General features: G+C 34.7%; 1 protein-coding gene across 3 annotated transcripts in view; it reads right to left on the reverse strand.

Moving 5' to 3' along the window:
* CdGAPr (GTPase-activating protein CdGAPr) overlaps positions 1–25,892 on the reverse strand; it is a 286,444-nt gene that overhangs the window by 206,605 nt on the left and 53,947 nt on the right. For all 3 annotated transcript variants that reach the window (XM_089090758.1, XM_089090757.1, XM_089090756.1), the window contains one exon: positions 24,282–24,455. In XM_089090758.1, coding sequence (XP_088946884.1) covers positions 24,282–24,455 — 174 coding nt within the window. The remainder of the gene's footprint in view (positions 1–24,281; positions 24,456–25,892) is intronic.

Consider the following 25,892-nt stretch of genomic DNA (forward strand, 5'->3'; position numbering starts at 1 on the left):
CCTCCCTTTTTCCTCGAAGTCGTCCGATCAAAATTTTGATATTCCCCTTTTGTTCAGCATAGTTGAATGACCCAATAACTATGCCTTTGGAGATAACATGGCCCCTCATAACTCCTGGGGAAAGGCCTTTAAGTTATAAAACTTGCCCATTGTTTGCGTATAGTCTTTGTTATTGGGAAGTATACATACATCTTTCGGGTTTGAGGAGGGGGGTGAATTTTCTGCTGGGGGAATTTTCCACGGGGAGAATTTTTCGTGAACTTCCAGGGGGTGACCTTTCCAGGGGAAATTTTACACTGGGGGAATTTGCCAGGATTCCTATACGGAATTATCTTTTTATTAGTCTTACTTTCTCTTTGCCGACTCAATTTTACATGTGGAGATGCTAAGGGGAATTGTCCAGGGGAAAATTTTTACCGGATTGGAGTCACCTAGAATATCTTTCCGTAGGAGGGGGGGATTTTTCACAGGAGAATTTCAGCGTGGGAGAATTTTCCACGGGAAAAAATCTCCATGGGAAATTTTCTGCGGGAGCAACTTTCTATTAGGGGGTGGGGTATTTGCGGGAAAATTTTTACGCAGAGGAGGGGAACTCCGGCATGATTTTAAAAACAATTTTATCAAATGAGTCCTTTTCAAATGAAAGTGCGCTAAGAAATTTTTTCACCCAGAACCGTCCGCAAGAAATTTTTCGGGGGGAAGTTTTAGTTAGAATGGAATTATCAGGGGAAATTTTTCCTGGCGGGAGGAGGGGAATTTTACGCGGGAATAACTTTCCATGGAGGGATTTCCCTTGGGGAGAAGGAATTTTCCATGGAGTGAGAACAGATTTCCCGACATTATTTAAAAACGATCAGAAATTAAATAAAAAAAAGTTCAACTGAAAGTAAGGAGCAACATCTAAACTTAAAACAAACAGAAATTACTACGTTTATGAAGGGGGATGTCCCCTCCTCAATACCCCGCTCTTTACGCTAAAATTTTACTTTTTGTCCCAATTGTTTAATAACAACTCCTGAAGCACAAGGACCGTTTAATTAGAGTATTAAGCTTTTTTAAATGTTCAAAAAAACTTTAACGTAAAGAGCCAGGCATTGAGGAGGGGGCAGCCCCCCTCATATCCTTAATAATTTCTTCTTGTTTTAAGTTTGATGTTGCTCCTTACTTTCAATTGAAAAAAACTTGTTTTTTTTAATATTACTAAAAAGTGCAGGATATCAGTCATAGTAGTATATGTCCCTGAAAAACCAACTGATAGAGATGGTAGTGACTCAGATGAATTTTACTTAAGCTACAGAAACAAATAGACAGGGTCCTAGGTAGAAATATGGTACTTTTATCAGGGGATTTTAATGCCCAGATTGGTAAAAATAGGGATGGATGGGATCCTAGCCTAGGTAAATTTGGTGCGGGAAAAGAAAATAGTAATGGTTTCAGACTGCTGCAATTTTGTAGTTATAATAATCTAGCTATAACCAATGCAATATTTGGTCATCAAATAGCCCACAAGTTAACATGATATTCACATGATGGTAAGACCGCTAACCTTATTGATTATGTTATGATATTGTAAACCGAAGACCGTCAAGATCAGTACAAGATACTAGGGTATATAGGAGTGATGTTATTGATGTTAAAAGTAGGCTATATATAGGAATAATGTTATTGATGTTAAAAGTAAAGACCAACATCTAGTAGCCCGTGTCGTTAATTTAAATCTGAAATTTAGGAAGGGGAACCACCTGTTGGGAAGATATTAAGTTGGTCGGCTCAAGGATAAATGTGATATGACATGTAAATGACCAGTTGAACCTTAATTTGTATATTATAAAACTAGACAATGTGAAAGATGGATTGACTAATTTCTGTAAAATAGATAATGAAGTCGCTTATGGTGTCTTAAGGAAGAAAGTCAGAAACACAGCTAGCAAAATGAATGAAAATGCTTTATATTGAATAGAGAGAAGGAGGGACCCGTACAAGAGTTATTCAAGCGATATATCATATGAAAATAAGAGGAATATTTAAGAAAGTGGTGAAAGCACTAAAATATGAATTAAGGAGGTGCGAAATAGAAGCCATGGAATAAAATTGCCGAAGATCTGGAAGATGCAGCGAGACGGCATAATAGTAAAATATTGTACTGGCATATCAATACCTTGAGAAGGAATAGTCAATTTGGACTTGTCCCAGTTAAAGATAGGAACGGGGCCACAATTAGTGAGAGGAAAAGAGTTAAAGACAGATGAGCAGAACACTTCGACAATGTTCTAAACTGTGATAGAGTTACTGGAAAAGATATAGAAAAGAGCGAAAAAGTTAGTGACACTTTGGATGTGAAGGAAGATTTATTTAGTGAGAAAAAATTAGTGGCAGTACTAAAAGGATTAAAACATAATAAGGCCTAAGGTGCTGATAGTATGGTGAATAAGTTTTTTTTAAATATGGTGGGGTTTAAGGTTAGAGATAAGTTACCGGAGATTTTGAATAATATTTCTTGAAAAAGGAAAAATACCGAGCGATAGTTTTACGAGAAGAACAGTGTTGTTTTAGGAAGGGTAGAGGATGCCTCGTCCAAATTTTCATTCTTAGATTAATAATTGAGAAGTGCCTGAGTCATCAAACGTCTTTAGTCCTAAATTTTATAGATTATGAGCAAGCGTTTGATTCTGCTTATAGAAGAGCTTCAGCGAGGGTCGTATCCTTGTATAGTATACATAGTATACCAGATAAATACATTCAATGCTAATCACGAGATTAGCATTGCTGCGATTAAGGAAATGAAGGTAGTAGCTGGATCCGCATTAAATCAAGAGTTAACCAAGGTTACGTTCTATCACCATTTATATGGATCATTTTGATGGACTTTGCTCTAAGGAAAACGGCATAGGCAATTGGTGAACAAGGAATTAAATGTGGAATTAAAACTCTCCTAGACTAATATAATAGTAATGATCTAAACATCTTAGATGAAATGTAGGCAAAATAAATGAACTTGGCACTTTACTGAGTAGGAATTATATTACAAATACTTTCTTTTGTATATATTACAATATTAAAAATAAAACAGAAAATTACAGTGAAACAAAATCCTGAACTGATGAGCTTTCAGAAACTATTGTAATTATATGTGAAACATTCAGCTTAATTTTATTAGTTCTTTCCAAGACTGTTCAAGACATATATAGTTTTCACTACAAACAACAGTTTGGCTACTGCCCCTTTTCCTAACTGTAAAAGTCTAAAGCCCTCTGCGTAATTGGCGCTTTACTGAAAATGAATTATATTACAAAGATTTTCTTTTATACTTATTGCAACATTGGAAATAAAATGAAAATTGGAGTGAAAGAAAAACTTGAACTGATGAGCTTTTAGCAATTTATATCATTACATATCAAATATTCAGAATAATTTTATTAATTCTTTCAACACTGTTCAAGACATATATAATTCTCAATATAGCGCCAATGACGCAGTAGGTTTTATACTTCCAGCGTTAGGGAAGGGGGCAGTAGCCAAACTCTTGTTTGTAGTGATTTCTGTTCGATTTAAGCTTGATTTGTATATTCAATTTAAGTTTTACTCGTTTAAGATTTATTTATTCATTTGTAAGTAGGCTACCTGTTGTACGTTTGTTTGCCATTATTGTATATTTAATTTCTGTTCGTTTTGGATTCATTTATTCTTTAATAGTAAAAGATTTTTCTTCGTTTTGAGCTTGACTTGCATATTCAATTTAAGTTTTACCCGTTTCAAGATTTATTTATTCATTTATATTAGTAGGCTACCCGTGGTGCGTTTGTTTGCTATGATTGTATATTTGATTTCTGTTCGTTTTGGATTCATTTATTCTTTAATAGTAAAAGATTTTTCTTCGTTTTGAGCTTGACTTGCATATTCAATTTAAGTTTTACCCGTTTCAAGATTTATTTATTCATTTATATTAGTAGGCTACCCGTTGTGCGTTTGTTTGCTATGATTGTATATTTGATTTCTGTTCGTTTTGGATTCATTTATTCTTTAATAGTAAAAGATTTTTCTTCGTTTTAAGTTTCATTTGCATATTCAATTTAAGTTTTACTCGTTTTAAGATTTATTTATTTATATTAGTAGGCTACCTGATTTACGTTTGTTTGCTATGATTGTATATTTAATTTCTGTTCGTTTTGGATTCATTTATTCTTTAATAGTAAAAGAGTTTTCTTCGTTTTAAGCTTGATTTGTATATTCAATTTAAGTTTTAGTCATTTTAAGATAAATTTATTCATTTATATTAGTAGGCTACCTGTTGTAAGTTTGTTTAATAGTAAAACATTTATTCATTAATAGTAAAACACTTTTTTTCGTTTTAAGCTTGACTTACATATTCAATTTAAGTTTTACCCGTTTTAAGATTTATTTATTCATTTATATTAGTAGGCTACCTGTTGTACGTTTGTTTGCTATGATTGTATATTTATGTTTGCTATTGTATATATTCAACTTAGGTTTTAGTCGTGTAAAGATTTTTTTTTCTTCATTTATGTTAGTACCTCTTGTATGTTTGCTTATTTAATTTCTGTTCGTTTTGGGTTTCATTTACTCTTTAACAGTAAAAGATTTTTCTTCGCTTTAAGCTTGATTTGCATATTCAATTTAAGCTTAACTCGTTTTAAGATTTTTTTTTTTTATTCATTTATATTAGTACCTCTTGCATAGATAGATAGATAGATATTTGTTGGCAAAAGAACTATCACAAAACCTAGTGGGCCGAATTCTTATTTCTTAGTAAAAAAAAATACAATAACAAAATAATACAATAACAATACATAGTTACCACTGTAACGAAAACACAACAGGCAACAGTCAGAAAAGACAAAATACAAAAGTCCTAAATACAGGTCATAATTATAAAAAATTTTATAGGTCATAATATAAAAAGGGTAACAAATAAAATAACCAAATATTCAAAAATAAAACAAAATATACACAAAACAGTTTAAATTTTTGGCAAACTTAAGGGTTGTGATTTTGGTTGATTTTATTTGTACAAAAGGGAAGAAAAGTTTTTTTATAACGTAAGGTAGAAAAGGGTATGGGAGAAAGGATAGGGATGGGTTAGGACACTATACGGGGCTGACGATTTCTTATGGGTGAGTGGCGGCTAGGAAAGAGGTTTTCAATAAGGGGATTTATTTGTGCTGACTTCTCAAAACGGATTCATAAATTTTTTCTTCTGGAATCGAGGGTATCAAGTTTTGAAGTTTCAAGGAGGTAGGAATATGGGACCTTGCCTTCTTTATAAATAATCCTCAGGGCTCTTTTTTGAATATTTTCGATTTTTTTGGTTACTTCAATTGAGAGGCCCGGATGCCAGACAGGAGAAGCGTATTCATGTTTGTTTTCTATGATTGTATATTTTTTTTCTATTCATTTTGGGTTCCATTTATTCTTTAAATGCAACATATTTTTCTTCATTTTAAGCTTGATTGGAATATTAAATTTAAATTTTGCTCGTTTTAAGAGTTACTCTTTACAAGTAAAAGATTTTTATTCGTTTTAAGCTTGATTTGCATGTTCAACTTGGGTTTTACTCGTGTTAAGATTTTTTTTTCTTCATTTATGTTAGTTCCTCTTTCATGTTTGTTTGCTATGAGTGCTTATTTAATCTCTTTTCGTTTTGATTTTCATTTACTTTTTAATAGTAAAAGATTTTTCTTCGTTTTAAGCTTGATTTGCATATTCAATTAAAGTTTTACGATTTATTTATTCATTTATATTAGTAGGCTACCTGCTGTACGTTTGTTTGCTATGATTGTATATTTAATTTTTGTTCGTTTTGGATTCATTTATTCTTTAACAGTAAAAGATTTTTCTTAGTTTTAAGCTTGATTTGCATATTCAATTTAAGTTTTACTCGTTTTAAGATTTATCTATTCATTCATATTAGTAGGCTACTCGTTGTACGTTTGTTTGCTATGATTGTGCATTTAATTTTTGTTCTTTTGGATTCATTTATTCTTTAACATTAAAAGATTTTTCTTCGTTTTTACTAGGAGATTTTAACGCCCAGGTCGGTAGAAATAGGGATAGATGGTATCCTAACCTAGGTAAATTTGGTGTAGGAAAAGAAAACAGTAATGGATACAGACTTTTGCAATTTTGTAGGTACAACAATATAGTTATAACCAACACGGTGTTTGATAATAAAATGGCTCATAAGTTAACATGATATTCACGTGATGGTAAGACATCAAACCTTATTGATTATGTTATACTACACCGAAGACTGGCAGGATCAATACAAGATACTAGGGTATATAGGAGTGCTGTTATTGATGTTAAAAGTGAAGATCATCATCTAGTAGTGTCAAGGGATAATTTAAAGCTGAAATTTCGGAAGGGTAACTACCTCCCGGGAAGTTATGATGTTGGTAGCCTCCAGGATGAGAATTTGAGAGAAAATTTCCCGGAACAGTTGAATACTAAACTTGAGAGTTTAAAATTTGATAATGTGGAAGATGGTTGGAATAACTTTAGAAAAATAAATGTGAAGTTGCTGAAGGTGTCTTAGGGAAGAAAGCTAGGACTGCAGCTAAGAACATTAGTGAAATAGCTTTATGTCTAATAGAAAGGAGAAAGTAATTGTACAAGAATTATCTGAGTGATAGATCATATGAAAACAAAAGGAATGTAAAGAAAGTCGAGAAAACATTAAAATATGAAATAAGGAGGTGTGAAGTGGAGGCCATGGATAACATTGCCGTGGATCTGCAAGATGCAGCTAGACGGCATAATAGTAAAATATTGTACTGACATGTCAATAAATTGAGAGGGAGTAGTCAATCCGGACTTGGACCAGTTAAAGATAGTAATGGGGCCACAATTAGCGATAAGGAAAGAATTAAAGAGAGATGGGCAGAGCATTTGGAGAAGTTGCTAAACCGAGAAAGAGTTGAAGGAAAATATATAGAGAAAAATGAAAAAGTTTGTGATATATTGGATGTGAAGGAAGATTTGTTTTGTGAGGAAGAATTAGCGACAGTACTAAAAGGAAAAAAAAAATAATAAGGCTCCAGGTGCTGATAGGGTGGTCATGTTCACGTGAAGATCACGAGGTGGCCGGATACTTTCACAACTAGATGATTTAATAATAATGCAAAGATGGCGTTCCTTTGTCCCTGACTGTAGGACATACAGAGCCAAACTTAAACAGAAACAGTCAGCCAGGAGAAGAACGCAACCCAGGAACAAATATGACAAAGGAATCTACAAATCCCAGCGATTAAGGCTGAGTTTGATCTCGAGTTGAGTAGCCGGTTCCAATCTCTCGCCGTCCTCTAAGATCGGAATGACAATTCAGACGCGAAAATACAGAACTATCATAGCAAAAAATCAAACTAGCAACACAAGACGCAGCATCAAAGATACTCAGAGAACGAGCCAAAACTACAAGAGGTGGTGCATGGCAAAGACAATGCAGGCACTCACAGACAAGTCGGAAGCGTCCCTAGATAGAGAAGAGTTCAAACAGCTTCCAAAGTAAACTCACAGACAGCTAGGGGAGACAAGATCATAGTGGGCTAGGATTATAACAGAATTGGAGGAAGCTGTCCGAGGAAATAATACACGGTGATCAATATCAGATTCCAAACTCCGGGTCTATATGGTATGCATTCGCCCTAATTTGTAGTAGGGATGCAAATCCTGACCACTAAAGGCAAAATAAGAATGCTCTCTCGACATCTTTGATCGGAAGTGCCTGAATGCACTCAAACTTAGCAAAGGATATGCAGCGTAATTCTAATGCAAATGTGCAGTCAGAAGCATTTATTATCCGCTATCGTCAATAGCAGAAAGCTCAAATGGTTTGGACCTTCTGCTCTTCCTGTGTCATTTATCATGAAACAATGAAGAAAGACCTCGAGCCTTTGGGAATATTCCGGAAATACGGACGAAAATAGGACAAATCCCGGTTGAAACTCCTCCGCCCTCAACATCTAAGACAATAGCAGAATGTGGTCTAACATATCCATGGCGTCGAGCTAGGCTGAACAACCTGTGCCTCGACTCAAGTAAAGTACCTTAAAGTAAGTTTGATGCTAAGAGCCTTTTAAAAATGAGAAGATGGAATTAGATCATTTTGTTTCTAAAAGGCTCAATTATTGACATGAACTTCCTTACAACTGGCATTAATTGTATATAATGCGTTATGAAACAACTCTATTCTTTACCTTGATAGTAAACATTGCATTACCCTTAAAATGTTAGGGTTTTTATTTTAGAGCTCCAATAAAATCAGTAAAGCAATAAAATTTCAAATTTATTTTATTCAATCGTAAGCACCCATAAGCAGTGTGAGTGTTCCTTAAAAGACATTTTTCAGAGTATCCATTGACCATTGTCCACATTTGGGCTACACAATTTCTAAATTTGCTTAGTTTTTTTTATCTTGAATGTCTTTTTTTTTTTCAAAACTGTTCCACAAGTTTTATGTTGTTAGGAATGAATATAATGTCAAATTCAATGTTTTATAGCTTGTTAAGAAAATATAGTTTATACATAATATATTTTGAAACAAAAGTTTTGGGGAAAAATCGGTTGTTTAAAATAGTATTTACAACAATATGGGAACAGGGCCAACGAATTTCAAAGATATATCAATCTAAGTTTTTAAATCATACTAAAAATCAAAATAAAAGTTTACATTTGTTAGCTCTTTTCTGACACAACAAGATTTCTATCCTCCGACATGATCGTCAATTTGCTTGTCATGATTCAGCATTTTCCTCCCTAATAAATTACTTTTCGACCAAACACACCAGAATTATGGACTACAGGTCACGGCAGTTTGGCAAGCAAAAAGACACGCCTTTGACGAACCGTTGTTAAACATTAGTTTAAACAAGTTCAGCGCTAATCTATGTATCCTGCTGGGAGAGGGATAGTAGACATTCTGGAAACATTGAGAAAGAGAGAAAAATCCTAACTTGGGAACCAACTGTTTATACAAGATGAAAAATGCTCATATTGAAAGCGTGCCAAAACTGAGGAAGGACTTATTAATTGAGATATGGAAAGTAACCAGGATTCTCAGTGATCACTGATATTTGATAACAGTGTTTGATTTGGCTGGAAAGGAACATTTTCCGATAAACAACAATCTCGATGATAATAAACAAAAGACAAGAAGAATCTATCTATTGTTATACTTTTTGTTTCGGCTACTTGTGAACAAAGGTTGAAGTCAAAAGATATCATTTTGTGAAAAAAGAAAACAGTCCTCTTGTGTTAAATATTGCAGCTTAAAACAATGACTTGTCATTCAAAACGCATTGTGGCAGGTGAAATACTGGTACTTGGGCATTATATTGGCATTTCTAAAAAGTCAAGTTTGGTTAATGCTAATGAAATAAAATAAAATAGGATGAATATATAATTGTTTATAAATAAATTTGGGCTTTATTTTTACAGTTTTGGGGGTGGGGGGGGGGGTAAAGCATTGCATATATTAAATACGCAACTTAATCTAACCTAGGTACCTCCCCCCCCCCTAAACCCCAAAAAACAACAGTTTAAATATCGTATACGCAATGAAAACCACGCTATGGATTCCATTATTTTATAGCGGTCTCTTGGATTAACCCATCAAAAACGGGTTTTTCGTGACTGGTTTCCTTGTAACTGCCCATATAATGCCCAAGTACCGAAATATTTTACAGGAGAGCTGAAAAATACCATTCGCAGTATACCCCGAAGCCGCACCGAAAAGTCGGCGGCACGCCGCCGAAAAAAAAGCGGTGGCACGCCGCCGAGATTGCATCAGCGCGCTGACGCCACCACTGATTCTATCGGCGGCGGCGTCAAACATACGCCGCCGTTCTTTTTTTTTTTTTTTTGGCTCTCTTTTTTTCTTATCGATATCGGCCTCCGGGCATCAACCGTCATCCCGGCTAATCTGCTTCTTAAAGATAAATACTGCCATGTATATCGGATCGTAGGAAGATGAAGAAGAAATTTTTCTTTAAAATAAAAATTCTACCTTCCACTTTGAAATTCTATTCATTTCTCTTTCTGATTTTTCGGATGAAAAGAGGTAGGTAAAAGAGCATTAGGCAATTCAGGATGTTATCTGGAAAAGAGCTAGAGCTAGTATAGAAATATATCAATATCTATAGAAATGAATTACATTTTTTTTTTTGCACAGTGAGCAGAGCACACTGAAGTTGAAGTAGCCTTAAACTTTGACTCGAAACTTCATAACTCGGCCACTTCTTTCAGAAAAGAATTTTGGAGGCTTATTTAGTGTTGATAAGAAAAGAGGTTAAAAGTGCAGTTTAGTTCTCCCTGTAGTGTAGGGCGCAAAGGCTCTACGGTAAAGGTGCAGGTTAGTTCTCCCTGATAAAACAACTTTTTTTCAGCAGACACAAGGAAGGAGCCCATTTGCGGAAATCTGTGGGATCCCAAGGTCCAATGGTAGTATCAGATCCCGTGAGTGGCAGTTACGCTCGTCAAGTTCTGGCTGTACCAGCCACAAGTGCCCCAGCTAAACAGCTTTTTAGCACGACAGGACTGATAATGACTGCAAAATCATCAATGCTGGCTCCAAGCAGAGTGAACAAACTCACTTTTGTCCATGAAAACAATAAACTTGTTCAGAGTGTCATCTCTGAATTAACCTTCTTGTAACCGTTGATTTAAAAATTTTCGTATTGTTAAGCCATGGTATCTGACTTGTATACAGTGTTTTTTGCTGTTGTTTGCACTTCCTTTTCGTATGTATTTGATGCACAGGAGATGTTGAAACTTCAAACTTTGAAAGTTATACACACATTAACCCAAATCATTAACAAGAAGAAAAATGACTAAACACGGGATTTTATAGGAACAATGCGATACTAAACATAAACACAACATAGGTTTACCTGGGTCTAGTGGCTGAAAATGGGAATTCTACTTGGTCTGATCGACGGTGAACATAAACATTTTCCGTACGGCCCAACAAATTCCTTTTTTGTCATATTGTTCTTGTATGTTTTTAGCCAACCATTTAAAAATCCTTACTAAAATCAAGTTGAGGTTGAACGTGCTTGATGAAATGGAATTTTGTTTTAATATTTTTAATCAGAAAAATTGGCGCGCCGCGGCGCGTCGCCGGTCAGAAATCGGCAGCGCGCCGCCAAAAAAATTCGGCACGTAGGGCGGCGCGCCGCCGCCGATACTAAATCACAAATTCGCCACCGTCATGTCGGCGCGGCACGGCTTCGGGGACTAATTCGCAGGCTATTGTTCGTTAAAGAAGATGACGCATCAACCAACATTAACGGGTCAAAGGAAATTCATTTCGTTTTTTTTTTTTTTTTTTTTTAGCGTAATGATTTCACAGAAGTGTTTTCTACCCAATAATTCAAATCCTTTGAGTTTGTCTCTTACCTTGTAATCGCCTTTGTAACGACCATCCACTAAAATTTATACCTTTGCATAAAATTCCATGAAAAAAGACGGTAAAAATATAACCGTAAGAAACATTAGTAATTTTTTTTTTTTTTTAGTGAACATCTAGTGTCCGAAGTGACCACTTCAGGGGCTCAGGAACCAACTGCCTTCTCAGGGAAGGAAAGAGGGGTAAATAAAATTCTTGCAATAAGGATACCTATGAAATTGGGTTAATCGATGTCAACCAAACTTAGCCAGGAGTAACGATTGATGTCCTATAATGAATTTCTTTTTCTCAGAATTCGGGATCGCTTGGAACTCTGTGGGGGAGGATGAATGAGAGTTTTTTTTCTGTGAGAATATTTACCAGAAGGGGATATTAGACGGTACCCAAACTTGGAGGGAGTGTAAGACTGTGGCTCATAGCGGTGTCTTTTTAGGGCATGCACTTAATATGACCACGGAGGGGGGGGGGGAGGTTAGGATGTTTCGAATCATGTTTTCATCAGTGTAATTACAAAAAAGACAAGCGGAGTTCGTTCGGCTAAACTGGTCAACATCTTGGTTGTGGTTTCAGGTGTACGTTCTCACCATGGCTACTATAGCTAGAACCAAATACCATGCAAGCTTGTTGGTGTTGTTTCATCCTTTGGTTAATATGTGCATATATATGATATCCATAAACCGACAATTTTCCTGAGGGTTCTTAACTACAGGAAATGGTCCGAGGCCATCAAAAAGGTGATCAAAACACAAACAAGAGGTTCGTAAAAAGTAGTTTCCAGTATATCTATTTTATTCTTGCTTTGTGGACATAAAACTTATTTCTGAAGCTGTATTATGGCACGGCATATTTTTAAGTTTTTCCCTGTTCAGCATAGTCAGATGTCTTTTTCCAGAAGTGACCCATGGGTCATAGTTGTTACAATGCTTCATGGGCCTCGGAATCAGACGTCTAATGGAAAACTACCCGTCTATATTAGTTATAAAAGATGTAAAAGTAAACTGCCCATGCAAAACGCTATAAATTTGGATTCTAGCAGTAGAACATCAATTATACGACACTAATATTAGCTTTTTCATTGCAAACCAGCACAGCCGCTAGGGGGATTGCAATCCCTTTAAGGACCGGAGCGCTATTTAACTATAATGAGTTTTATATTTAAAACAACACTATATAAATACTGTATATCAAATAATATCTAGCTAGTATTTAGGTTTAACTTGTCTAGGGACCCAACAAATTCCCAAATTTTTCTCCTCAAATCACAGATCACTGTCTTTTAAGACTCTTCTCCCTTTTTTAGAGCAGATAATTCGTAAACAAAATTTGAGCTTTTTTAACTCTACCTAACTTAAAGCTTCCAAAGGCAACTCTTTTGTCTCATGGTATAAAAACAAGTCATAAAAAAATGGAATTAACTTTTAGTGGCAGGTACAAATAGCATGTTATTGTCAATATTAATTAACATTAATATTATCAATATTTATGTCAATATTATTAATAGTAATCAAATATTTATATAGAGCTCAATCAAAATTAAGATAAAACAGATACCAAAAAAAAAAAAAACAACAGAAGGAATAATTTCCCATTCTTTGAGAACTAAAATATGTTATCAAGTTCAAATGAAAGAAGTTAAGCAGATTTCTCAAGTCCATTAGCAAGGGCTTTGTCGTGAGAGGGATAATTTTCCAGGAATAAAACGATGTTCGGTATCTAAAAGCTAAGTCACTGAAGCAAATAGAGGGAAAGCAATCTTTTATTTTCGTTTATAATAAGGGATGAGACTGAAAAAGTTCGAAGAAAAAAAAAATATCAGAAGATTTCTTAGCCTACTGATTACAAAATCAGATGCTAATATCACAAAATTTCACAACTGGTGTTTATTTTCACCAAAGCTGATATTTAATGGTTTGTAAAGTGACTAATTAAAAACATGCAGCTGATATTGAAATTTGGGTTCTTAAAACAGAAAAAACACACGGCCTTTCAAATACCTAACACCCCTTGTAAAAAAAAAAGGCTATTTAAAAAAGAAAAGAAAAAATAAAAGCAAAAAGAGAGTATGCGAACACCCCACAAATGGTCTTTCGCCAGCGTTTTTGGTACAACGCTTTTTGGTAAATGTGCAGTGGGCCTTATAACTTAGCTAAGATGAAAGTGAAAACGTCATTTGATGTTTTTTTTATACTCTTTCATAATTCAATAATCGCTTCTAGGGCTAATTGCATCTTGAGCCCTTAAAGGGGCCCCAAAAGTATTTCATTTTTGTAACCATACAAAGAAGTTATCAACACTAGTTAAGTTATTGAAAAGTGGTTAAAAATATATCACTATTTTATAAATAGGTTGTTCAAGAGTAATATATTCCAAACATAAATGTTTATAACAATTTAAACATCATTTATTAGGCAACACAAATATAGACCGTTTTCCTACCGTTTCAAGTTTTTCAAATGCCATCGACAAAAAAAAGCTAAATTTTGGGATTTGAAAAATTACCGTCGACAATTCAGGGTATATTCCAATTCAGGGTATATATTTCCACATTAGAGGGGTGGGGATAAAGTTCATGGTAAAGTTGCACTGGGCCATATAATTTAGCTAGGATGAAAGTGAAAACATCATTTGATGTTTTTTTATGCTCTTTCATAATTCATATAAATTACCTTTGGGACCCCTTTAAGGGCTCAAGATGCAATTAGCCCAAGAAGTTATTATTGAATTATGAAAGAGCATAAAAAAAGGCATCAAATGACGTTTTCACTTTCATCTTAGCTGAATTATAAGGTCCACTGCAAATTTACCGAGTTTTTTGAGATCATAGTCAACGCGCTAGTGTGGACTTAGTATAGGACTAGATTATTCAAATTCACAGATTTCCTATTAGAGTGAGTTTTACATTACCGGAAAGTGCAATACTGTACTAGAATACCAAATTCTCCCGTTACTTTCGAATTTTGCTCACCCCTAATCTTACTTTAAAGAAGCAAAAAAACGAGTTACTTTGTAGATAATTTCGGAGACCACACTGCCTTTCCATGACGATAAATAAAAGTTCAAATAGGGATAAAATCCTTTTAATAGACAGTGATGATAGAAATTCACAAAAATACCAGACATTTCGGTCACATATACAGTGACCGTCATCAGTAGTAAAACTAAAATAAAACAATTTAAAACAAAAGTTTATATACTAAATCAAATAACACTACATATTGTTTGAATCTCTAATTCTTTTCCAAGCAAAGGCGGAAGCTATTCTCTTTGACCTTTTTGGATTCGGTTGATTAGCGTTCAATGATATAACATTTGGACAAAGGTCAACTACATTGGGTAACTTGAACTTTACTCTGTCAGATTTTAATAAATTATCATAGATAGAGTTCAGCCCATCTTCACCTGTATCCCGATTCAAAGCAATATTCTAGAATAAGATTTTCTTTATTTCAAGAATTTCACTAAAATTTTGCTTTAAACACCGATCCCTAGAAATCAAAGAGACATTATCGAACAAAATCAAATGGTCTGGAAAATTAAAAATATGTTCCGAAAGGGCTGAAGTGAAATCTTCAGACTTAGAATCTTGCTTTAAAGCTGAAGAAATAGAATCTTTGTGTTGTAATAATCTCATTTCCAAACTCTGGTTCGTCCGTCCCATATATGAGCTTCCACAAGTACATTGGATCTGATAAACCCCACTTTGTTGCCCCAATGAAGTTAGATCCTTCCCAGAATGTAGAAAACTACCCAAAGTATTATTACTCTTTAAAGCTTCACTTAGACCATTGCTTTGTAAAACTCTTTTAAGTTTTTCACTTAGCCCGGGTACATATGGTCAGGAACAAAAAACGTCCTTCTCCCTAGTTGTCTCTAAGACTTCCTTAGAAATATCTAGAAACCTTTTTCTTCTTTTTGAAAAAGTCTGGTTAATTAACCATTCTGGATACATGTTACTTATTAGTATTTTCTTTAGAACAGACAACTCCTCCTCAACAAATTTTGGAGAGCAAATATTAAAGATCCGATCAGTTAAAGAAATGATCAAACCAATTTTTACTGGACGAGCGTGACCGGAACTATAAGACAAAAATCTATTGTTATTTGTCGGTTTTCTGTAAATTTTAAAATCCAGACTATTTTCATTTTTCAAAAGAAGAACATCAAGGAAAGGAAGTTTCCCATTCTCTTCAAATAATTCGGTAATACCTTCGTCAATTCTTGGACCAGGTGTGGTTAATTTTTCATCAAGAACCGTAACCATACAAGAAAAGTCAGTGCTTGAAAAGGGTACGAAATTTTTTTTAAACCGGATAAAGTCCCCATGGAAGACACTATCTCTTCAATAGAAACATCTTTGCATAAAAACGCAAATCTAATAAGAGATGTTAGCTTAGTAAGAGCTACTACCGTAAAAACACTGTCTAATTTTGTATTGAAACCGAATTTTCCTAGTACGACCATCAAAGACATAAGAATTCTTAAAAACTTGAAAAAGGATAGTTCAATTACCATTACAAAAGCAGATAAGAGTAACACTTTAGTTGTGATGAATACTGAGGACTACGAATCAAAATTAAGAAGTTTATTAGAGGATGAAAAAACATACAAGAAGCTATCGTATAATCCAACAGACTCTTTTACAAATAAGTTTAAGAAAGAATTGAAGTGCTTAAAGGATGAAGGAAAAATTACACCTCAACTCTATTACAAATGCCTGCCACGCAGTTCTCTGTGCCCTAAATTATATGGACTTCTCAAAATTCATAAGCCTAACCTACCATTACGACCAATTTTGTCAAGCACAAGGTCACCAACAAGTGTTTTGAGCAAATGGTTAGTGTCAATCTGTAAACCACTTTTGTCTACACAAATTTCGTATATTAAGAATTCTTCGAATTTGGTTGAAAAACTGAAAAAAGTAGAAATTTCTTCGAACTCTTTGCTTTCAAGCATCGACATTGTATCAATGTACACAAATATTGATGTAGAAGCAGCCGAAACTCTTCTAGAAGGGAAGCTCTTAAGAAATTTGGATTTGATTAGTGGCAAAACAGATTTGGAAGTTTCTATAATTATGAATTTAGTAAGGTTGTGCAATAAGTTCTCTTATTTTTTTCAATTTAGAGGGGAGTATTTCGAACAAATAAATGGTTTACCTATGGGGGCCCCTTTATCCCCTTTATTAGCTAATATTTTTGTGGAGAATATTGTAACAATTGCGTTAGATTCATATTTTTTAAAACATATTTTCTGTGGCCGGTATATGGATGACATTATTTCAGTATGGGATTATTGGGAGGAGGAATTAAAAGGATATTTGGAACTTCTTAATTGTTTGGGGGGTGATTTAAATTTGAATGTTGAATTAGGAGTGACTGGATAACCTTATTTCCTTAATATTCTTTTTTTAAAAAATAAAAGTAGTCTGGATTTTAAAATTCGCAGAAAGCTGAACAATAACAAAAGTTTTTTGTCTTTTAGTACCAACCATACTTACCAATTAAAATATTGTTCGATCATTTCTCTAACTGACCGGATCTTTAATATTTGCTCGCCAAAATTTGTTGAGGAGGAGTTGTGTTTTCTAAGGAAAATACTAATAAGTAACATGTATCCAGAATAGTTAATTAACCAGACTTTTTCAAAAAGAAGAAAAAGGTTTCTAGAGATTTCTAAGGAAGTCTTAGAGACAACTCGGGAGAAGGACGTTTTTTGTTCCTTACCATATGTACCCGGGCTAAGTGAAAAACTTAAAAGAATTTTATAAAGCAATGGTCTAAGGGTAGCTTTAAAGAGTAATAATACTTTGGGTAGTTTTCTAAATTCTGGGAAGGATCTACCTTCATTGGGGCAACAAAGTGGGGTTTATCAGATCCCATGTGCTTGTGGAAGCTCATATGTGGGACGTACTAACCAGAGTTTGGAAATGAGATTATTACAACACAAAGATGCTATTTCTTCGGCTTTAAAGCAAGATTCCAAGTCTGACGATTTCACTACAGCCCTTTCGAAGCATATTTTTAATTTTCTAGACCATTTTATTTTGTTCGACAATGTCTCTTTGATTTCTAGGGATCGGGGTTTAAAGCAAAATTTTCGTGAAATTCTTGAAATAAAAAAAATCTTATTCAAGAATATTGTTTTGAATCGGGATACAGGTGAAGATGGGCTGAACTCTATCTATGATAATTTATTAAAATCTGACAGAGTAAAGTTCAAGTTACCCAATGTAGTTGACCTTTGTCCAAAAGTTATATCATTGAACGCTAATGAACCGAATCCAAGAAGGTCAAAGAGAATAGCTTCCGCCTTTGCTTTGAAAAGAATTAGAGATTCAAACAATATGTAGTGTTATTTGATTTAGTATATAAACTTTTGTTTTAAATTGTTTTATTTTAGTTTTACTACTGATGACGGTCACTGTATATGTGACCGAAATATCTGGTATTTTTGTGAATTTCTATCATCACTGTCTATTAAAAGGATTTTATCCCTATTTGAACTTTTATTTAGAGTTACTTTGTAGTAATAGCCGATTCTAAATTTCTAAATTTTATAACTTTATTACGTAAATATCCTAACAATACAAGTTATTGCAAAGCATAGCGTATTTGGTTATCATGGTGCCAATTAGGGGAGAGGAGATTCTGAAAGTTCTTTTTTGTATCTTCATTACAAAAAAGAAAATACCTTCCTACATTTTGAGAACTACCCTCTTTTGCGTCATCATAAAAAGATCAAGAAATAGTGATATACTAATAGTATACTAATAAACATGATGTAAAAGTTTAAACAAGCGTGGTTAACATAGTAATATACCTATAACCATCAGCCTAGTAGATTTATGAGGAATAAATCTAAGATGGATAACAGTGACGTCAGTGGGCAAGAATAGATTTGAAAATTAATATCAAGAGGACTAAATCAATTAGACTAGGAATAAGACGATAAGATGATATCTAACAGTTCGTGGTAACGAACTGTAAGTAAGGAGCGACCCAGCTCAATGGTAATCGAAACTCTAGAAAACGGGATTTTGATATCAATAGATACATCAAAAGAATCAGATTTTAATGCTGATTTCAAATATATAAGTTTCATCAAGTTTAGTTCTACCCATCAAAAGTTACGCGCCTGAGAAAATTTGGCTGATTTTCGAAAAAAAGGGGAAAGACCCGCTAAAAATAGTAGAACCTTAATGAACATCACACCATCATATTCAGCGTATCAGAGAACCCTACCGTGGAGGTTTCAAGCTCCTATCTAAGAAAATGTGGAATTTTGTATTTTTTGCCAGAAGAAAGATCACGGATGCGTGTTTATTTGTTATTTTTTTTTTTTTTCCAGGGGTGGTCGTATCGACTCAGTGGTCATAAAATATCGTGGGAGGGCTCATTGTGACGGAAATTAGAAGTTCTAGTGCCCTTTTTAAAGGACCGAAAAAAATGGAGGGCAACTCTGCCCCCTCCCACGCTCATTTTTTTCCCAAAGTCAACCGATCAAGATAGCCATTTTGTTCAGCATGGTCGAAAATATGATAATTATGTCTTTTAGGATGACTTAATAACCCGAAGTCCCCGGGAGGAGGGCTGAAAGTTATGAACTTTACCCAATGTTAACATACAGTATTGGTTATTGGGAAGTATACAGATGTTTTCAGGCGGGATTTTTTCTGGTAGTGGGGGGGGGGGTCAGGGGTTATGTGGGAGGATCTTTCCATGAAGGAAGTTTTCAGCTTAAAGAGCGAGGTATTGACTAGGGGGCGAAACCCCTAATATACGTATTAAAAATATATGAATATAGAAGTTCGTTACGTAAATTAATTCGTAAGTTACGTATACTTATTACTAATAAAAACGTTCGTAAATAAAATTAAACAAGTTTCGAAAAAGCCATTTAACCAAATAAAAGTAAAATTAATATGCAAATTTTGTTTTAATTATTCATGCATGGTGAGCCAAAATCAAAACCTGCATTAATTAAAAAACTTTCAAAAATTAAATAAAAAAAAACAAGTATTTTTAACTGAAAGTAAGGAATGACGTTAAAACTTAAAACGAACAGAAATTATTTTGTATAGGAAAGGGGCTTTCCCCTCCTCAACGCCTCGCTCTTTACTCTAAAGTTTGACTTTCTCACAACTCTATTTTTTTAAACAGTAAAAAACTTTAGCGTAAAGAGCGAGGCGTTGAGGAGGGGACCGCCCCTTTCATATACGGAATAATTTCTGTCGTTTTAAGTTTTAAAGTCGTTCCTTACTTTCAGTTAAAAAAAAATTGTTTTTTTTATTTAATTGGGTAAAGAGAGGATCGATCAACTGAATAGCTTCTTTTACCTGGGCGGTACTATTAGTAAAGAAAGTGGATGCAGTAAAGACGTTAAAAATAAAATAGCCAAGGCCCAGGGTCTTTTTCACAGTTGAAAAAAGTTTGGAAGAATAGAAAGATAAGTCCGCAAACCAAGATTTGAATATTGAAGGCTACAGTGATGACAGTGGTCAAGCATGGTTTCGAAACGTGGAAACTTCAGAAACGGACGAGGATTTGTTGGATGTTTTCCTGGGGAATTATGTAGGCCTACGGACTGGTTTGGGTACCCGTCACACTGACCGTATTTCAAAGAGTAAGCTGCACGAAAAAATATGGTCCTTCTAGGGCTATAATGAGAGAAAGGTTGAGATAGCTAGGACATATTTTGCGGATGAAGGATGACGGATGGCTAAGGATCGTCGTTTTCGGCCATCCGTCTAGATCCAAAAAAAGGACGTACCCGAATGGCATAGGAAGAGATCACAAGAAAGGAGTAAAAAGAACTGGAAATTTTTGGTAGGACATAAAGAGGAAAGCTTTGAGTAGATTTGGGATGGAGGAGGAGCTTGCACAGTTGTGCTGGTCTCAGGCGGCTTGGCGCTCCATTGGGTTATTAGCAGTACTTGTAGTGCTACACCTAAAGTTCGTATCTGACACTTTAAAACTTCTGAGATAATTGCTAAATACCATTGGATGAGCTGTTCTCAAAGGGGGATCAGCAGACAAATATAGATTAAGGGGATCAAAGTGTGATTGAACCTGCATTGCCTTGTTGATCCACCCTTTGAGAACAACTTAGCAAACAGTTTTTGGCAATTATTTCAGAGGTGTGAAAATATCAAATACGACCTGTATGCGTAAGAACAAGAATATCCCGTTATGTGACAGATAACAGACATGTGATAGATAAACACTTAGTTATGCAATCCCAAGAATTATTCCTAGAAACTTTTATGGCTTCGGTTACAAAACGTGTTTTGATTTTTGAATTCTGTGTTACGATTTTAGTCTCGTATTTATGATTGATGACTTAAAAAATTCGCATCATTTGAACATTTTTGAGGGATTACCCACTTTATGCCACCGGGTGAACATCTCAAAGCACCACGTGCGTTGCACAATTCCTCCACGCTTGGCGCGTGGGACCTGGTGTACGCAATTTCTGAAATTCAGTGACCCTACTTGGAAATTATGGAGGATTTTATACAAGTTTTCTTTTGGTTTCCCAGAATTTTTTCATCATCAAATTATAGCTTTTTGATTAGCAGAGTAAGTCGTTTAACAGTTTCACTAACGTTTCATTCTCATTTCTTTTAAAATAGAAGTAATTGGATGACATTATTAAGCTGTATTATTGGCACTTCTTTCAATATTTATCACTGACACAGAGCTACTTTGACACCAAAGAAGGGTTCCAAGCAGTTTTATCTCCGTGTCTTCCTATTTCACTTGGTTACTAATGTAGGGATTGCACAGTTTTCTTTTTATATTCCCCGGTTTTATGATCAAACCAAGCTATTTTTCCGCCAATGAGGGGTTCTCTATAGTTTAGGTGTTGTTCTTCTTTTTCTATCTTCTATTTAGAGGTACTTGGTTGCCTAAAGAATGTTTCAGTTTAGTTTCCGTTTCTTCATCTTTAAAATATCAAAAGTAAGTTATCTGAAAGCAAATAAAAGATTTAATTCAAGTAGCATTTTTTTCTCAATTTTTATCATCAAAACAGAGTTATTTACTTGCTAAGATAGAGTTTTAAGCAACTTTATAACCATTTCTTCCAATATTCATCACCGAAACAATGTTATTTGATTGTCAAAATAATATCGACGGGATATTAATAATTTGGAAAACTTTGCTAGGGTTGTGAATTCTGCGCTAAAAGTAAACCAGTTTAACTAAATTTGGGTGTGATATCTGTCTTGGTCACCTAAATATTAAGAGTAAATTTTAAAATGTCATGGACTGGTCCATGACATTCCTAACTTTAGGGTTATAGCTCGTTCAGACGCATAGGGAAACCGATCAGTACGAAAGGAAAAGTGTTAAAACGATAGGTGCAAGATTTTTCCGAAAAACTCTGATAACATGTACTTGTGCACGTTTTCTGTGCCTAAAAGTTTGGTGAAAAATTCCAAAAACATGTCATCGGATACCTCGCATTTAGAAGCTGCAGCGTCTCTTACTTTATATATATATATATATAGGCTATATATATATATATATATATATATATATATATATATATATATATATATATATATATATATATATATATATATATATATATATATATATATATATATATATATATATATATATATATATGTAAAGCATTATATAGAGCATGACTTGAATCGTAAAAAGACTGGTGGTACTGACCAAGAACCAATAAATCTTGAACTTTCGTGTGCTTAACAAATTGACATGCTTTCCACTTTCAGAAATGCTTGCAAAAGTTTGCTCGACGGCAAATGAAAAACCAAACGGTACCACAGGGAAACTAGAAAAAATTCTTAGCCTAAAACCAATCGGTACCAGAGGGAAACTTGAAAAAATTCATAGCCTAAAACCAATCAGTACCATAGGGAAACTAGAAAAAAATTCCTGGCCCAAACCAATCGGCACCATAGGGAAACTAGAAAAAATTCCTAGCCCAAACCAATCGGTACCATAGGAAAACTAGAAAAAATCATAGCACAAAGCCAATCGGTACCATAGGGAAACTAGAAAAAGTTCATAGCCCAAAATGAATCGGTACCGTAGGGGAACTAAAAAAATCATGGCCCAAAATCAATCTGTACCATAGGGAAACTAGAAAAAATTCCTAGCCCAAAACCAATCGGTACCATAGGGAAACTAGAAAAAATTCATAGCCGAAAATCAATCGGTACCATAGGGAAACTAGAAAAAATTGCTAGTCCGAAACCAGTCGGTACCATAGAAAAAATAGAAAAAATTCCTAGCCCAAAACCAATCGGTACCATAGGGAAACTAGAAAAAATTGCTAGCCGAAAACCAATCGGTACCACAGGAAAACTAGAAAAAATTCCTAGCTGAAAACCAATCGGTACCATAGAGAAACTAGAAAAAAAATGCATAGCCCAAAACTAATCGGTACCATAGGGAAACTAGAAAAAAATCATGGCCCAAAACCAATTGGTACCATAGGGAAACTAGAAAAAATTCCTAGGTCAAGACCAATCGGCACAATAGGGAAACTAGAAAAAATTCCTAGCCCAAAACCAATTGGTACCATTCGGAAACTAGAAAAAATTCCTAGGCCAAAACCAATCGGTACCATAGGGAAACTAGAAAAAATTCCCAGCCCAAAACCAATCGGTACCATAGCGAAACTAAAAAAATTCCTAGCCCAAAACCAATGTGAACCATAGGGAAAACAAAAAACATTCCTAGCCCCAAAACTGATCATTGCTATGCGAAAAACTGATCGGTTTTCACATGGTACCGATCGGTTTTAGAGCGCTGTCCCATGCGTCTGAACGGGCTATTACATTTAGATTATTGACGAAACCCCCACAAAAAACCTAGCTTGCTACATCTTCAAGATGTAATTATGCTCGTGGTTTGAATACTTTAAAGACAATTACTTGGCTAACAAGCATTTTTTCCAAAAAGGAGAGAAAGTTGCTAACTAATAAATATCAATGTAATATACAAGCTAAATTCTTCCTGTTTTACAGTGAGAGTGCACATCACTACCTATAAAAGGAAATTAAAAATTGCTTCCTAGTTAAAAGATAGAACTCAGTGATTTCTGTTTGAATCACCACAATATTAGTGTAAATGTTAACATTTGATGAACTATTGACTACAATACTTATACTTTGAGGGTTATATCCACGTCGAGGGATCACCGGCTGCCAAAAATCACCTACACCAGGTGGCAAGGGCCAAACGAGGCGGAGCTGTGCCAAGCGTTACTAAGACTATGCCACGCATGGCCGAACTGTCCAGCAAACATGACGCTCCGAGAGGTGCACAAGGTGACAGAAGGCGGGCAATCCCGTGATCCGCGTTGTTGATGAAACGCCCACCAAAAACTTGATTTGCTAAAGCTTCAATACCCAATTGGACTCACGACTTGGGCCCTTGTAGAGACAAACATTTGGCTATTGACTTTTTCAAAAAATGTCAACAAAGTGGGTAATTCTAGAAAATGCGAAATCTTTTTTAAACTCTTTTAGTAATAGAAATAGTTTAGCTTCGAGAACCACGGTAAATAAAAAAAAACTCAAAATATGATTAACAAAAAGGGTTTATGGTCAACTTTTTCTAATTTTAAAGACCTTCATCAGCATTTTTCAGCATGCTTGAAATTCATATTCACATCTGTTATTTAATATTAATCCTGAATTTGAATTTGATGTGCTTACGTTGTTAGTCTTAGGCGAGGTTAATTTTAGGCATAGAAGCACTTGTTGATTTAGCTCATTTAAGCGCCATATTCTCAGTAGCGGTTGTGAACAGCATGTAGTTTCTTAATGGCCGAGTTTCTCAGGATATAGTAACAAATGAAGAATCAAAGTACTTACCGCAAAAGACGACAGTTCAACATTTTCATAATGAAAATGAGCGCACTCTTCGAGGCGTGGGAACCTCGGAGAATCTTCTTGGGCTCCATTAGATTGGAGGGCACTGCATGTCAAATGATGTATACGAATGCTCCCTCGTGTGGTTTCTATCTCTGTCTCATTATCCAGTCCACTCTAAACATAAAACGGAAATTATAGCAAAGAGATAACTAGTTTCCAATACATCTTTTTAAAAAGCAGATCGAGTTCTTGTAAGAAAGATTGTCATATTTTACAGGGCAATATGAACTTCTTCGGTTTCAAGGCCGATCCATTTCCTTTACACTTTATATCTGGAAATGCCTTGGGTTTCTGCTAGGTAAATGGAACTGCGTTTCATACTTTTTACTGATCATTTGCTTTTCCTCGAAAAGGCTAATGGGTTAAACCAACAAGGAGTAAAACCGGTACTTTCGGTGCAGCAATATGAAAATGCCCCTTATAGATTTTCAGACATGCAAAACTATTAACAGTATTAACCCATCAATATATTGACGAACAAAAACTTGCATATTTTTACAAAATGGGGAACGCACCTTTATTAGGCAAATACTTAAAGCCCGTACGTCTAAAAATTTGTAACGTTTCATGAGAGGTATTTTCAATCAGTCTGGAGATGGAGTGGAGTATTAACCCCTACCTTCCTTCTACTGGATGAATATATTTGAATAAGCTTGCATAAGGGGGCTGGGGCAGTGATATCTCCCCTTTATTTGCAGAAACGGTACTTTTTACCAAAGAACAGTACTTTTTAAATATTGAAGCATTGTGATAACAAGGTGTGATTTTAATGAAAAGAGCTGAGTTTTAAGTTAAGCCAAATGCAGCTAATTACTATCTATGCATTGCATATAGAAGTTAAATGTTACCAAAAAAGAAATGGAAGAATAAAGGAGTGGCAGTCCCTCTTATGAACAGGATACCCACGAATATGATATTGAAAACAAAGAGAAATCAAGTACAGAATACAGTTTTTTTTTAACAAATGAAAGTCAATAGCAACATTACAGCTCACAATGTACAGAAATTATCCTATACGTAAGGTGCCCCCCCCCCCCTTCATCCCAGATCTCTAAGCTATAAGTTCGAATTTTGTAGTTACTGCTTCAAGAATGAATACTCTAACAAACGACCAAATATGATAAAATGTCCAATTTTTTACCACAATGCTTTAGAATGAAGATTCTCGGGTTTGTGCTTGCTTTAGTATATACAGTAAAATTTTCAATTCAATTTTTTTTCTTAAGTGCAATCGGCAAATCAACACTTGAAATGGCAGACAGGGTACATTTTCTTGTATTCTGAAATGCTCTCTGAAAAGCACAAGCCAAACATTAGCGCAAAGAGCAGGGGGTTGAGAGGGCGTCATATGCATAGGCTACTAATTCTACGTGAAAAAAAAATGGTCAAACCAGGAAAAAATTGAAACAAAAATTTTCTTACACCAAAATGTACAGAAAAAAAAATGGAGAATAACATAACAAATTACGTAAAAATACAAAGCAGAGAAATGTCCTAAACTCATACTTGAGGCCCCGAATTTTAGCGCCAAGAACAAAAAATAAATGCTTT

This window comes from Artemia sp. Qi Xiang Cuo, chromosome 6 (assembly GCF_049724085.1).
Source record: "Artemia sp. Qi Xiang Cuo chromosome 6, ASM4972408v1, whole genome shotgun sequence".
In the NCBI taxonomy this organism is placed as follows: Eukaryota; Metazoa; Arthropoda; class Branchiopoda; order Anostraca; family Artemiidae; genus Artemia; species Artemia sp. Qi Xiang Cuo.